Below are 15,064 nucleotides of genomic sequence, written 5' to 3' on the forward strand. Positions count from 1 at the left end.
ATGTCATAGAGTCAGAAAAAGCCGGAAAGGATCCGACTACCATTCAATATAATAGGGGAGCATAGGGGAATAAATCCCTACAACATGAGAAGGAACTTAGTTAAGACTTGAAATCTAAAACAGTCAGGGTAACAGTTATTTTGAGGAACAATGTGCTTTACATATTTCACTTACTACATAAATTTGCAACAACCCCTTCAAATTTAGCATCAAACATCATTGTTGTTCTCCTTGCTTGCAGAGAAATTCACTCCATTGGATTCCGGGGTGCTGCACTCTGGAGATTTCTTGCTGAAGTTGTAGGGTGCAGAATTCATTACCCTGCACAGAGCCACAGACGAAGAAAGACCTCAAGATATTTTAAGCTGCTGAATTTATTTCTGACTGAAGTTCCAATCATATATATCATTTCCTCAGTTGCACTGATTATAAAAGTATGTATGCTAGTCTATTTTGAAGTTATAAGTTGGGGCAGCTGTTTAGCTGTTCCTAAAAATATAGTAACATTTAGCACAAAACAATCCAAAATCCTAATCAATATTCACCTTCAACAAACCAAACTTTTAATTGTAAACCAACACCATTCATGAAATAACCTGAGAAAAAACAGCAGAGACTAGCAACCATAGGTTCTAACTTACATATACAAAAGGCCCTCTTCTTACTACGATATACAGCACAATAGTGTACTTGGAATCAATAAAAACTCACCTCTCCTTGCGCTTCTCCAAAAAACGAGCCAAGGATGCTTTGCGGGCTTGTGGAACAGCTGCATAGAAAAGCATATGCAAGTTTAAATGGTAAATGTTTGTCCGATAAAGAAAAAAATGGCAAATTTTGTGATCACAACTGTATTTAATACTCATACTACCAATGGTCAGACAAATATACAAAACTTTGAAATTAAGATTATGGTGCATACTGAAAATAGAAACCTCTGATATGTTATCTAAGGAATAACTCAAAAAATGTTCACCATATTACAATGTTCAGCAATATTTGAACTTCACCAAAAATTCAAGCATGGTGGCAGAAGAAAGGTCATGTAATTTGGAGTTTCACAAATCAGAGATTTTGTTGAGAAAAAAAATATTAGAAACCACCCTCCAAAAACAGAGAATCATACCAGAAGGAATTATAGTAGATGCAGCAACAGATCCAACTGCAGTTGCTATTTTTAAAGGCTCCATTATGCTTTCAGAAGTGATTGGACGTGCCATCAGTTCATCAGTGCTTGTGGACCCACTTACTGACCGGGCACCAATATGTGAAGAAACAGATAAGGGGCTAGAAAGAGCAGACTGTGGGGCATTTGTAAGCTGATTCACAGGAACACCATCTTCTGCAGCCAACTTTGCACTAGGTGCTTGAGTTTTTGGGTGCGCAGCATTAGCAGAGATGGAAGGACCATTGCCAGCCAAAAGCATCATAGCCTGAGCCTAAAACAACTTTTGAGTTCACCTATAACCCAATAGAAGGTTGACAACCAGAAAAACCTATGTCTTTATGCACACTTCATGCACATGTGTGTGTGAAGAGAGAGGGGAGGTAGGGAGGGTACCTTCTCAGGGGAGATATCATCATAGACATTCACAGTACCAGCATAAAAGATTGTCAATTGAGACGGAGGACCAGAGGTCTTGACATTGTTCCTACAGAAGACATTTTAATGAACACTCAAGGATACACTTATGTTTGTGACATGATCATTCAAGATTCCAAGCATAAAATAAAAATTTACCATGGTTCAGTGATCCCAGCAATGGACCCTGCACTCTGAAGAATTGGATGTGGAGTTGTAACAGGAATTCCTCCAAGTAATTGTTGCTTGATGGTAGAAGCAGCAAAATTCTGACCAGTAGTAGCAAAATGATTCTTCAAGTAATGGTTGCCCAAAGGAACAGAAATTGCTTGATCGGAAACTGAAATCATCTTCACATCATAAGGACGTTGCACAGAATGCACATCATGTTGCATAGGATAAGCTGTCAGGGAAAAATGAGTGCCACCTTGCCTATCGTGATTGAAGTACTTCTAGATGATAAAAACCAGAAACCAATGAGAGAGGGCAACAACAATAGCAAGTAATACTTAACGATCCTATATCTTCCTGATACATCAATCATTTACGGGGGTGTTTCAACAACCATAGACATTATTGACAAATCCAAATTTTTTCGGGCATAGAAACTTATGCCAAATATCTTTCTTCATATTTGAGCAGACACATCACCAATGGCAGTCTTAGATATTCAAACAAGCAATTTCTTGATATATTTCAATCCTCATGCCACAAAATAAAATCAATCCTTATACTACATTAAACAAAATCAATCTAGATGTCAAATATGCAGAAGAAAAGAGCATCAACACTATCTACTTCCAACAATCTCTGGTCGCAAACAAATTAAGTTAAAGTAGGGGATAAAATATACCTGAGTTTCACATGTGGTTCGTTTCTGACAAGGGTCAAATGCATCTACATTTGAGATAGGCATGAATCCAGAAGAAAACAAGGACTCAGATACCATCTTTTTAGTCTTATCATCTTGAGCAGCTTTGAAAGACATCAAATGAGGTATTGTAGAGACCTTCTTTGAGAAAGGCCAATGTGCACCTGCACCTCTAGTAAACCCTGTAAATTGCAACACAGAGACCAACAAAAATCAGTTAAAAACTTAAAAAGCCAAAACTATATATCTTTTGTCCCCCCACCCCCGTATTTTCTTCTAGTTACAGGAACTTCTGAAGTCCCGGTTTAAAATCAACAGAAGATGGCATAACTTTACAGAATTAGAGCGGAACACCCAAGGCACAAATTTAAATAAATTTCTTAAATCATTTGTGGGTATTACTAGGTTGCTTGCTATGTAAACAGCTTGTTACGCCCAAACAAATACTAAGAATAAATTGGTAGGAGATCATAAATTACTGTGGGAAATTTGTAAATACCATCCGGCAATCGCATCTTAAAGATGAAATTATACACTGATACACATATTTTTTTATTTTTTTGTTAAGAGGAGGGAGGCTTTACAGCCCAGACAACCCAAAACTAACCATAAACAACTCTAGACCTATACAGGCCTTTACAATCCTCCTCATATAAACTAGCCACTGATACACATATTGATAACTAACAAACATAGGAAAACTCTAACAAACAACTACCATTTAGTGTGCTGGAGTAACAACTGGATTTACTCCGAATTATCCAAGGAAAAGACTTCTGAATCATAAAAAGCACTTTCTAGGAAAATTTAAAATGAACCTAGCAAACCATTAGTCACTTTTCCTATCTTAATCTACTGCCATGCAAAACAAAGTTGCTTAACTACAACAAAATTAAAAAATTACAGATAATTCAAAGACCAAAAACAAAAAGATTCCACATTTAAGAAATTGAGCCCGCAAAAATTGCTGTAGCTAAAAGAAGTGGATGAGAAATTCATACCTGAGTCTTTGCATCCATCATTGTTAATCTCCTCCTTCACCACAACCAATGACTCTCTTGAGCTCAAACCCAAGAAATTTCTCTCCATCTCAGCCCACAACACTAAACAAACAAACCCACCTGAAATCCAATCCAACAAACCCTTCAACCAAACCTGAAAGAGAAATAAAGAACAAGCTTCCAACTACAGCAAACAAAAAACAAAATCAGCAGAGAGAGAGAGAGGTCTTCTACAGAGAATCGAGAATTATAAATAGATCCTGACCGTTTAAGTTTAAAAAATGGTGCGTGAGTTACCGATATACCACGTGCGCGTAAACGGACGTTGTACCAGATTGGTTCCCACCTGTACTGCAAAAAGCACACACGTGATTTGATGGATAAACTCGTGACGTAATAGGCCCGGACGGTCCGATTTAATTATTCTATTATATAAAAAAGAAAAAATTATTCTATATAATTAATGTTAATATAATATTTTATAAATATAAAGATGTCGTTCAATAATATTTTTATAAATTTACTCATTAAATTAATTAGGGGAGGTGATTTTCGCACTTCTTTTTTCTCAATTTGCACTCATTCTTATTTTTTTAAATGTTTGTATATATTTTTATTATTTATTTTCTATATATATCCTTTGGTTTTTAATTATAGAATGTCACATATGCAATATTAAATCCTACACATTTAATTTTTAAAAATTGTCATAATAATATATCTATTTCTATAACTCTTTTTTAAAAAGGAAGAAAAGCTTATATAATTCTCTACACTTCTGTTCGTCTTCATGATATATAGTACATCTCTCTTTTCTAATTAAGCTATCATGTGACATTCATTTTTTTTAAAATCAAATATGTTACAAATAAGTAGTGGTTGCTTGGCATATGAACATTTTTCTTGGCAGTATCAAAAGACCCAAAAATGAAGGAGTTGACTAATTAAAACCCTAATTAATTTCATAACACAAAATCCACCATCAAAAGAATAAGATACATAAATCATGACACTTATGAAGAAAACGAAAAAAAAATATAACAGGCTAAATATTTTCCTAATGAAGTTTAGAATGATGATTGAAAGCACGTACAAAATTGATTCACAACAAAAAAAAATGGCATAGAAGGCAAAGATATGCAATATGAAGAAAATACGACGACGGGGAGAGAAAATTACTTATTTTTATTTTTTTAATAAGTACGAGAGAATTTTAAAAAAAATAATCATTACTGAAAGATAATTAAAATAAAAAATTAACAGCCATAAAAGGTAAATTTGAAAAAACATATAATAAAAATATACAAAATACATTAAAAAATAAAATGGAGTATAAACAGAAAAAAAAAAGGAGTGCGAAAAATGCCTCCCTTAATTAAAAGTTAAAACACATAAAAGTATAATAAATTTTCTTAAAAGACCTAACAAAATTAGAGTTAAAAAATAATAAATTGGGCAACGCCAACTAATGACTAAACCGCATGTCAGCCTTTTCAATGTTAATTAACACAAAAAGTGTCATAAACAGTATCAGAAGTAGTTCAGATGATTCATGAAGGAATATGATATTTTTCGCTATCAATAAATTAATTAATGTACTAAATTATTTGTATTTTTTTGTTTTTGTTTTGGCCAAAGTGCCAAACTTGATTTTTTTTGTTTAATTACTTGGAGAGGCGCACAAAATTCCTAGTCTCTGACTCTCTGTACTCTGTACGAGAGCTGTGAGCTGTTCGCGGTCCCCCTTCTCTCCTTTTATTTCTGTGATGATTGTTGCACAAATATCACGTGTTGTATAAAATAATTTTTGTTTAATCATTTATATCTTGAAAAGCCCATCATAGCCTTTTGCCATCTCATAATTTTCATTAGATTTATAAAGGTAACCATTCAATTAGACAAATTTTAAAAGCTCATGGTTATCTAAAAGAAAAATTAGATAACCCTGAGCCCTGATCATCAATAACCATATGACTATGTTTTTAAATTATAAATTTGGATCGCCAATTACTATCTTTGAATATATGAACAAAACCATGTGCTAAGGTTACTTCCAACTTAACAAAAGATCGACATGAGGATTTAAAAATGTTGTCATATATAATTTCATTCTCCCTTTTTCTAAAGTTTCTTGTATAGTGCAAAGTTGACTAGGTACTTGATTCCAAGGATGTGCCAACAGAAATTATATATAAAATTGCCGATTTTCGGTTTAAATCATCACCACATCTGGAATAAACAATTTGGCACGAGTAAAAAATTCTACATATTTGTAATTTTGCAACAGAAAAATCCTTTTTATTATTATTAATTTGAAACTAAAATCAATATACTATATGGTGTAAGGCATAAATAACACCAAAACGCCAACTATATTATTATGTGACGACATAAACCTTTTGGTTTTAGATGACAAATAGAAATATAGAATAATGAAATATTCTCTTCCAAACGATGATGTAAAGTAACATTGAACAAGGCATGAGCCGCCACTAATCAGTCTAATCTACAAACGATAAATGATGGGTTCTTAACTTTCTTTCAACCAGACCAAGGTTTTTGCAATTTTATGGTTGATTTTTTTTTTTTTTGTAGTTGTTTATTTTTTTCAGAAAATAATAACATTGCATTAAAACAACCAAAAAGGCAGAGACTTAGAGAGAATACAAGGTTATGATAAGAAGTCCTGCAACAATAGGGTCAAAAAGCTAAACGCTTACAACGGAATAAAATCCTAATCTTATAACGTCGGTATCGAGCAGACACTACAGCCGCCAAACGAAACCAGCAAAGCATTGTAGAAATTAGTGAATTAGTCGCGTTTGGATTCACAATCTAACCAACATCTCAAAATCGAATCTGACAATAGCCCAAGATGGCAGATCGAGCAGTGGTAACCGACATGACTGGTACCCGAAATATTAGATAATAACATTAGGGAAGTGCCTGAATACTAAAAAATTAGTACAAGATTGTCTTCACAACCAATCACATGAAACTATAATGGGGTCCACCATGATAAAGAAAGTGGTGTGCTCCATCATGAGCTCATGTGATAGGTATAAGGACAAACTTAGTACGTATTTTTTAGTACTCTAAGTATTTTCCATAACATTATCAAACGAAAACCTGAAAGGGAAAGGCAACATGACCACATTTCACACTTTAACTAGATGACAGAACTAAACATAGCAAGCTTTTCATTTCAGCTTTGTTTTTGTTCTAACTTCTAAGCAGTTGGGGAGGAATAGGATTCTTTATATTCAAATTTGAATAAAGAGAAAAACTATTCTGTTTTTCTAATATAAATCAACTTTCAAAGAAATTTATGTTTAATAATTAAGCATGCATGCATGCATGCAATGCTTTATTGGTCAGTTGTGAATCTGTGGTGATGTTTCGATTTGTCTTCCTTCTGATTCCTTTCTTTTTCATTCCATCAACAAACTTGTTTGATGCAAAGTACAAGGAGGAGGTATTTTCTAGTTCACTAGTGCTCAGTGACTCACTTTTTGTAGGATCAAGAAAGCTATTCACCACTTGTACCGATCGAGAGCACTCCATGTTTGGAGTCCTCTTTTGTTTGGTTACTTGAATGGGAAACCGTTCATCTTGAAGTTGAAAAGTTTGCATAAAAATATGAGCAAACAATTTTATTGGACAACATCACAATCACATGCTGAATCTTCGAATTATTTAGCATCACGTGCGAAGGTTTCCTCATTTTAGAAATGATATGATATGATATTTCTTTGGGTTCTGAGATCCGATAAAGATTTTCCATGTGATGTGCTTGTTCAATGTTCATCACTTCATGTCTTCACTATTCATCATGACCCAAAGTATGTTGGTCATATTACTTTTTTTATTCATGTCCATGTTTAACTATTTTTATCACGTACTGAGCAATTTTTGTTCACCCCATAAAACCATCATTAAGGGTTAAATTGAAGCTTTTCACTAACCCATCAAAAATGATAGTTCCCTTAGCCATACGATTGATGTAAGAAAAAAAAAAACAGAGCTGTAATACAAGGCAATTCATATTGACTTCAAAATATACGAGTTGCTATCAAGTTTAAGTGGCCTGAAAATGTCTGGAAAACAAAGCATACGGGGCATTCTAAATTCTAATAGATGCACCTCAGTGGTAAATACTGAAAGAAACTTCGAAACAATAGTGATATATGTGTCGAAACTAAGATCAGTGACGAAATAGACCTTAACAGAAAAACGATGACTGCATTTAACAAGATCAATTTTATTCCACAACCAAATTGGCGAAAAAAAATTTCTGGGCTTTGTTCATGGGCAACATCAAGATTACAGAAAACACATGCTTCATCAAATGCGTGGTCTATTGTTAGTGAAAATAGATCTCCAAATATAATTTTGTTGAAAATTACACCATGAATGAGAAGCATATGAAGATGCTGACAGCTTCATATGAGGAATGAAGACTGAAGAATCATGTCTCTAGACTGCAAAGGGTATGTGGATACAAGCTTATACAGGTGAAACAGCTGAACCACTTACAAGTGGTTCACTAGTTATGAGGAGTTCATTGCACAGCCCTGTGAAAACGACTGAATCTGTTTCAATAGGTTTGAACTTGACAAGAGCTGAGGGGACCAAATCTTCTTCAGCTAGTGTTGTAGCTTTCTGCCCTGCTGTAGGAAAATGAGGGATCACCCGCCGTTTGTAAAGTACTGGATTTATCAGTTCAAATTCCAAACTTGGCTCTTTCAATGCGGAGCTCACAAACTGGTTCATTAAGAACAAGAAAAAGAAAAGAATAAAAAAAAAAACTGTTGAACACAATCTGAAGTCAATGCAAAAGTAAATATAATTTTGAAGCCAAACATACACTAATGCACCAATTGATTGTGTCATGTGTTGAACAGGTCAATGGTCCACATGAGTATCTTTGTATGATCATTTTAACCCCACCCCCCCTCTGTTCCTTCTTTCGGGGATGAATGCATAATTATTTTTCAAACAAATTTCACTTGAAACACAAAGGCTACATATATTCAACCATAAAAGACTACATATAAACTGGAGGGGAATACATAATATTGATAGGCTGGAGAAAATACAAATTTCTATAGTTTTTGACAAATAATACCTTTTAAGAACAAATGGGATGGTTTTATAGTAGGCATAAAAAAAGAAGAATCCAGGAGATAGTAGGGAAATAGAAATGATTAATTCCATCTCTTATGGAAAGACCTTTATGTGAGAGAATAACACCATACAAGTTTACCAAGGTCCATGATACTAATTATAACCTAATGTGGCAATCATAATTCTAAAGAGTATTCCCTGTAGAGAGAAATAGAGCCAAGCAACAGGTGAATGACATATATGAGAAACCACAACTGTATCTCAAATATGTCACTTGTTCAGAAAAAACCAGAAACCTGATCCAGCATATCTATTTATATATTTGCATGTATCCTTCGACACATTTATTTTCACCCTATTATATATATCTAAATTACACTCAAACAAAGAGGAATAACTAAAACATTACGAGGACGGTGAAGGACTAACCTCGTAGAGAGAGCTAGTTGGCTCCAAAGGAGAAAAAACAGCTTGGAGCACCACTCCATCAGGAAACTGGACCCGGACAACAGTTTTTTTGTACCTCCTTCTAGCAGCTTGTGCCTGCTTTTCCTTGTATGACTTTGGGATCAGCATCTGCGAATCTTCAATCTTCTTCTTCCTCATATCAGCTTCTCTTTTCAGTTCCGCAGCAGAGAGGTTATAGAAAGAATCTGGTACCACAATTTTTGCTGCTACACTTTCAGGGACAGAAAAGAAGACCCTCGTCTAATTTAGACCAAAAATTTAAGAGAATCAGAAGTAGTTAACTGAAAAAGAGTGGATGAAATATGAATATTAAAAGAGAACAAAGATGAAAGATGGGTGTAAAAAGAAAGGCCAAAAATGAAGGATTCCCACAGAACATTACTACAAGATATATGCTTAACATAAACAGTAAGAAACAATGATAATACAAAACAAGGGAAGCTTTTGAGATTATAACTTAGAATACAGTTAGAACAGAGCGCTGATCTGTAACCAGTTCAATTATTTCAATGATTTCCAGAAGCGGGGAAACAAAAGCAAAAACTTAACCATGAAGACTTTGAACAGAATATTTTGTCGAATTTGTAGCATGGTACCATCTCACTACCATTATTAAGGAATGTTAGGGGAAGGGGTGGGCTACCCGGTTATAGCATTCTATGGGAATATGGTTGTATCATTGTCTCCGAGTATCCTACATCTTGTAAAATCATTATCAATGTTCCCATTTCATGGGAGTTATTCCTTGCAAATTTTAAGTGTCTGAAACTTGACATCTTTCCTTGGAATGATTATTGTACCAAATAAAAATCATCAGTCATCTAAATTGACCACTTTTGAGTTTAGTATTTCTAACACTTCCCACTCATCTCACGTCCCTAACCAATTTACACTGAAACTAAAATCCTATCATGACATAAATTAATAACTTTCAGGAAGGATGTTCCACGAGGTGTAAAGTAAATGATCATTAATAACATGCTAATACTGCCACAGAAAATAAAATAACAATGAACAAGCAAGTAACAATACTTAAATACATTAAAGACCATCAACAATTAATATACCTGTCTGTCGACCTTCTTCGGTTCAACCTGTGCATCCACCTTAGATGAATCAACGGATGGCGAATTTTCTATCTTCTGCAGTTCTTGTGTCTTTGGTGGTTCCAGTAATGCTATTCCCTTATTCATTAAACTAATTTGTTCCTCCGAAGGAACTTCGATCACTGCCCACATCTCCCCTTCCTCCTCTTTCAATTTGAACCCCACAAACTCCAGCAACTCAATGCCTCCCACAACCTCACCAATGGCCTCCCTTATCTTTGGATTACTCATCCGAATCTTCCTAAACTTCACGTTCTCTGGTTCTCTAACTATATTCTTTAAGAGCTTAAGAACAACCTCAACTGATCCATTAGCCGGATTTCCAGAAGCAAAGGTACTAATGCAAGATTCCAATTCAGTCCGAGACGACTCCACCCCAGAATCCGGCAACCCCGAAACACCGCCTACACTTTTATTGTCAGCCGAGTTATTATTAAGTTTAACACAGCTATCTACATGTACGGACACCTCGTCTTCTGACATAAACGATTTCCCACAAATTGGGCATTCGTAGACATTTAACGTAAACCCATTTTGGGATCTGTTCCCTGGAGTGATCAAAGCGTCAAACGGATCAAACCCATCTCCTGGTTTGCGATCAGGCTTTGAATTACTCGACAACTCCGGCCGATTCTGATTGGGATTCTGTGCTTTCTGCGGCGAAGGCTTATAATTCGACGAGGCAACCGAAGAATTTGAATTTGAAGTGGGTCTGGGGTTGGGGTTGGGCTTCGATTGGGGAGTCTGCGAGGGGCGAGTGAGGATCGAATTGGCGGGACCCGAGGATGAAGACGATCCCAAGACTCGACCTTGGCCCTTAAATTTACCAGAGGAAGAGGACGAGAAGGGATTCTTCATGAAGCCCTTGACCTTGTCTTTCATGTCGCCCATTTTGATGTGTTTCTTGTTTCAGACGAATAACAATTCAACGAAAGTGTGTTCAAATGAAAAGAAAAGAGGGAGCAGAATCGGACCTCCTGGTGGGAAAGAAATTAGGTTTGAGGGTTTCTGGATCAAGGGAATTGGGATTTGAAGAAAGCGTGGTGCATTGGATTCGATAAAGAGTAGATGTTATTTGGTTACTTCCTTCGCTTGTTGACTTTGCTCGGGCGCGGTTCGTTGGCTAATTTTCCCCGCCACTTTTATTATTATTATTTAATTATTATTAGCCCATTAATTTATTATTATCCCATTAATTTTTAAAATATTTTTCTCATATAAAAATAAATCAAAAGTTTTACATTATTTGTAGTCCATTTTCGACTTCAATTTTTTAAAAAATTATTATGTCATTATTGTGTATATACTTTATTATGTTATTTCAGACTTTAAGAGTCAAACAAAAAATAGGACGAAAATGACAAAATCCGGCCTGCCAATCCAAAGTTGTCTACTCTTGTTTTTTCTGGGTGTGTTGGAACCTATTTGCGACGGCTAATACTGTTCATTTGAGTGTTTTCGAGTGGAGTGTCGAGTGATGGTATCATTAGGACGGAAATAAATAGATCATCTGACCACCAACATTCAAATTAACTATGAAATTATGCAATCAAATTTTAAACCGCGTCAATCTTATTATATATGCACAGGATCAGTAAACATTTAAAGTTTCTTGTATGGTACAATGGGTTTCGTGGTTTCTTCAATCGGATAAAAAGCAGAATATATTCCACCGTCCAAACAAAAGCAAACCATGTTTAAGGCAGATAGGGTCTAAGGTCAATGAGAATTCACTGAACATTTTCGACCTGATTGGTTACAGTGGTTCAAGTCGATGGTGCTCAGCTAAATTTCTAGAAAGAATATAGAGAGAGCATTGCAATCATGTTATGATATTCATAATCATATCCAAGCAAAACTATCCCTGTTGAATTTAACATATTCATAATGGAAATAGGAGGGGGATGAAACAGTCTCATGTTAACAACCACAGCCAAGATTGGCCAGCACTGGAAAGACACATCTTGCAATCTCCTCCATAATGACAAGTTCAGCGAACCCTTCCTAATTTCCTAAGAGGCAGACGAATATGTCCTCCTACTATAATTATATACCACAAACCATTTAATAGACCTTTTATGAAATCATGGCCAAGTCCTAGCCTGGTTTGCCAAGAGCATAGCCTTCAACAAGGTCCACTCTAGAATACTTTCCACTTTTCAGACAAGGAGCAGCAGGATCCGACTGTCTCCAGCACCGTACAAATGGAGAGGGGTCACCCCCACCAGGGAGCTTACCTCTAGGTTTACGCGATGGCAACAATGTACAATGCCTGCTGTATGATCAACACAATGAACACAACCAACCACTGTCTTAGCCTCCAAATACCCTTTTTACCCTACGCAGCCGGCCAGATTCTTAAATCACAAGTGACAAGCCATATAAAAACCCTGCCCCAAAACATGATACTTAGCCTCTTTGCTAGGCAGGGGGCTGAGCTCGTCTTAGAGGCCTCTTTCAAGATCCACAGGCGGAGAGTCAAGGCAATGGGCATGCCATAACTATTAGACAATTCTAATAACAAATATTATGATTTCCTCCCATCAGCACAGACAGGTTACAGAGTGAAAGAGAACCAACATAATCCTCAAGTTGAGGTTAAGATCTAAGCAGAGAGCCATAGAGGACAAGAAAAAGGGGAAAGAATGTCAGGCATTATTTAAAGCATGTCAAGTTGAGAAAGAAGAGCCTACTGGTAAGTGGTAACAAGTGACTCTAAATCGACTGTTACCTTAAACTTGTAGCCACCTACCTACATTAACAATTTAACAGAAAAGGTGCCAATCACTTCACTATCAAAGCCTAAATCGTATGCATGAAGTATAATCTCAAATTAAATCTCACAAACCCAGATACATGTTGATTTAGATTAATCTAACAGGATGACTAATTTAACATTTTCATTATATTAGGAAAGTAAAAGATTCCCGTAGAGTCACAGAGGGATCAGCAAGTTTGAAATTCAAGATTAAAAATAAAACCCTAAGGCAACCACACACAACATTATGACATAACATAACAGAAATTCGAAAATCCGATTAACCCAATAATCTCTCCACCTGAAAAGGCTTCACATTTAACAACATCGCAAACAGCTTAAGCGAGTGGAGTGAGTCAGTCCCGATTCTTCAAGCGGTCGACACGCTGGTTGAGCTGCTCGATCCGGACGACGAGGTGGGTGACGGAGTAGAGGAGCCAGTAGAAGATCAAGGCGGCAGCGATGAGGAGGGCGTTGCGCTGGCTCTTCATGATAGACTTCTGGTGGCGGAGGTGCTCGGAGGGCGTGCACGAGTCGGCGTCGCAACTCGGGCGAGTCTCGTACTTCCAGTAGATGTCGAGGAGCAGGAAGAGGCAGAACGGTACGATCGAGAGGAAGGGCTTGAGCAGGTTGCGGGTGACCGCCACCAGCCCCTTGCGGAGGCCGTCGAGCCCTGGGATCGTCAGCAGCAGCACCATGATCGCCTCCGCACCCGCCGCGTACCCTAGCACCACCCACTCCAGAGCCATCGGATCGGATCTCTTCTCTTACTTTCTCTTTCGGATTCAATTCAATGCTTTGCTTCGCGACCAAGGAATTCGGAATTCGGAATTCTCTCACTCGTATGTGATGTACCGATGGAGTTGCTTTTATGGTGGACCAAACGGTGAGCTTTCCAGATTGGGGAAACTTGGACACGTAGCAGTCTCGTTGCTTAGCCTGGTGGACATTCATTCCTGATACAGGTGGAAGAAAAGAAACATTGCCCAAGCCCAAGGCCCCAAGTTTCTGTTTTCTGGGCTTTGACTGAATTGACCCAACCCAAGTTTCCAATGGGCTGCTGTTTTTATTACCACAAAAATTATTTCATTATCTGTCCAGCATTTAGATCATCTTGGGGTTGGGGCCAAACCTATTTTAAGTTTGGCATCATTTACTTGATGGGATTATGATTGTCAATGTCATATATCGAAAGAGAATTCCGACTGGAAGTTTCATGCCACTTTCGAGTGTATTTCAATAAAAGCATACATGACCGCGGGTGGTACCTTTTTGCTTTATTTCCTTTTGAAGTCATTGCACTCTGCAGGTAGCTTCTTTGTCATTATCATATTTTGAATATGCTCTCATAGAGCAGTTAGAATGTGACTTGATATTGTAATTTGATATTGGGTCCAAAGACTCAAAAGCATGGAGTGAGTTAGTCATTGTCTATTTGCATTAAGCTGCTGAGTGCCCACCGGCCACCGCCATGGCTCTATATGCCCATAACTAAAGTAGTGACCCTACAAACTTACAAAGTGCTTTAATGAACACTGTTGTACTTGTATTACCATCCTTCAAAGTTCAAATACTCAACCATTCACATACTTTTCTCATTTCCCCTTTTCTATAAACAGCTATGTTTTTAAACTTACCCACCAATACTTGAGAAAAATACCCATAAAATCAAACAATTAAACTCTTTAAATATTCTAAACCCACCCATGATCAAGAGCATTGATGGAACCATAAACTCTTGTCCGATTTGACACATATGCCTTGGTGGGACAAAGGTGAAAATGCTCCATATATAGTTTGCATAGGAGATGCTCTGCTTCATTTATATATTGGTTTTACTTTTAGACTCCGTTTAATTAATTTAATCTGCCGCTCACCAATGACAATTATTCTAATCTGCCCCCTTAATTTCTCATTCCTATTGTCACCTTTGTGATTGCTTTTATGTCCCCTCGTTGAGGCTCATCATATCTACTCCTTTATTGCTTTCTTCATCAAATAAATTTTATATACAAAGCTCTAATTTTGAACTTATTAAATATTAATGACACTATTTGTGATTCTATATTGGATATGGGATACATATTATATAATACATGTATACTGGATTATGGAGAGAATTTGGATTTTTCGATAGCAATGGTTGAGATA

The 15,064-nt window shown here is 36.5% G+C and overlaps 3 protein-coding genes across 7 annotated transcripts; all 3 read right to left on the reverse strand.

Annotated features, from left to right (window-relative positions):
- Window positions 1-6: 6 nt before the first annotated feature.
- On the reverse strand, window positions 7-3,672 carry LOC147295632 (protein TIFY 6B-like). Of its 5 annotated transcripts, XM_086231411.1 has the most exons (8): window positions 3,455-3,672; window positions 2,436-2,635; window positions 1,742-2,034; window positions 1,562-1,652; window positions 1,127-1,439; window positions 712-769; window positions 175-321; window positions 7-77 (listed from the first exon to the last, which is right to left on the reverse strand). In XM_086231411.1, exons 1-7 carry the CDS (start codon window positions 3,540-3,542, stop codon window positions 210-212), a joined length of 1,155 nt encoding a protein of 384 aa, XP_086087537.1. In that variant the 5' UTR covers window positions 3,543-3,672; the 3' UTR covers window positions 7-77; window positions 175-209. The 5 variants fall into 5 exon arrangements, with proteins under 5 accessions (XP_086087537.1, XP_086087538.1, XP_086087540.1 ...); XM_086231412.1 differs by having other exon boundaries at window positions 7-321; window positions 1,742-2,031; XM_086231414.1 differs by having other exon boundaries at window positions 7-321; window positions 1,127-1,433.
- A 4,004-nt stretch (window positions 3,673-7,676) lies between these two features.
- PUX2 (plant UBX domain-containing protein 2) lies at window positions 7,677-11,253 on the reverse strand. Its single transcript, XM_086234487.1, has 3 exons — window positions 10,117-11,253; window positions 9,011-9,289; window positions 7,677-8,218 (listed from the first exon to the last, which is right to left on the reverse strand). Exons 1-3 carry the CDS (start codon window positions 11,044-11,046, stop codon window positions 7,961-7,963), a joined length of 1,467 nt encoding a protein of 488 aa, XP_086090613.1. The 5' UTR covers window positions 11,047-11,253; the 3' UTR covers window positions 7,677-7,960.
- A 1,785-nt stretch (window positions 11,254-13,038) lies between these two features.
- LOC147295634 (uncharacterized) lies at window positions 13,039-13,788 on the reverse strand. The gene has a single exon (XM_086233350.1). It carries the CDS (start codon window positions 13,660-13,662, stop codon window positions 13,270-13,272), a length of 393 nt encoding a protein of 130 aa, XP_086089476.1. The 5' UTR covers window positions 13,663-13,788; the 3' UTR covers window positions 13,039-13,269.
- Between the last annotated feature and the right edge of the window lie 1,276 nt (window positions 13,789-15,064).

Source organism: Dryas octopetala, chromosome 2 (assembly GCF_963921425.1).
Source record: "Dryas octopetala chromosome 2, drDryOcto1.1, whole genome shotgun sequence".
NCBI classification, from domain to species: domain Eukaryota; kingdom Viridiplantae; phylum Streptophyta; class Magnoliopsida; order Rosales; family Rosaceae; genus Dryas; species Dryas octopetala.

What these genes read in the sequence shown, in the direction of transcription:
- PUX2 (XM_086234487.1), bottom strand. Translation starts at nt 11,046, where the DNA reads ATGGGCGACATGAAAGACAAGGTCAAGGGCTTCATGAAGAATCCCTTC. An exon ending in CGAAGAAGGTCGACAGACAG is followed by an intron (nt 9,290 to 10,116) that starts GTATATTAATTG and finishes GGTCTAAATTAG; the next exon opens with ACGAGGGTCTTCTTTTCTGT. An exon ending in CAACTAGCTCTCTCTACGAG is followed by an intron (nt 8,219 to 9,010) that starts GTTAGTCCTTCA and finishes TTAATGAACCAG; the next exon opens with TTTGTGAGCTCCGCATTGAA.
- LOC147295634 (XM_086233350.1), bottom strand. Translation starts at nt 13,662, where the DNA reads ATGGCTCTGGAGTGGGTGGTGCTAGGGTACGCGGCGGGTGCGGAGGCG.
- LOC147295632 (XM_086231411.1), bottom strand. Translation starts at nt 3,542, where the DNA reads ATGGAGAGAAATTTCTTGGGTTTGAGCTCAAGAGAGTCATTGGTTGTG. An exon ending in TGATGGATGCAAAGACTCAG is followed by an intron (nt 2,636 to 3,454) that starts GTATGAATTTCT and finishes TGCAATTTACAG; the next exon opens with GGTTTACTAGAGGTGCAGGT. An exon ending in ATGATATCTCCCCTGAGAAG is followed by an intron (nt 1,440 to 1,561) that starts GTACCCTCCCTA and finishes AAGTTGTTTTAG; the next exon opens with GCTCAGGCTATGATGCTTTT.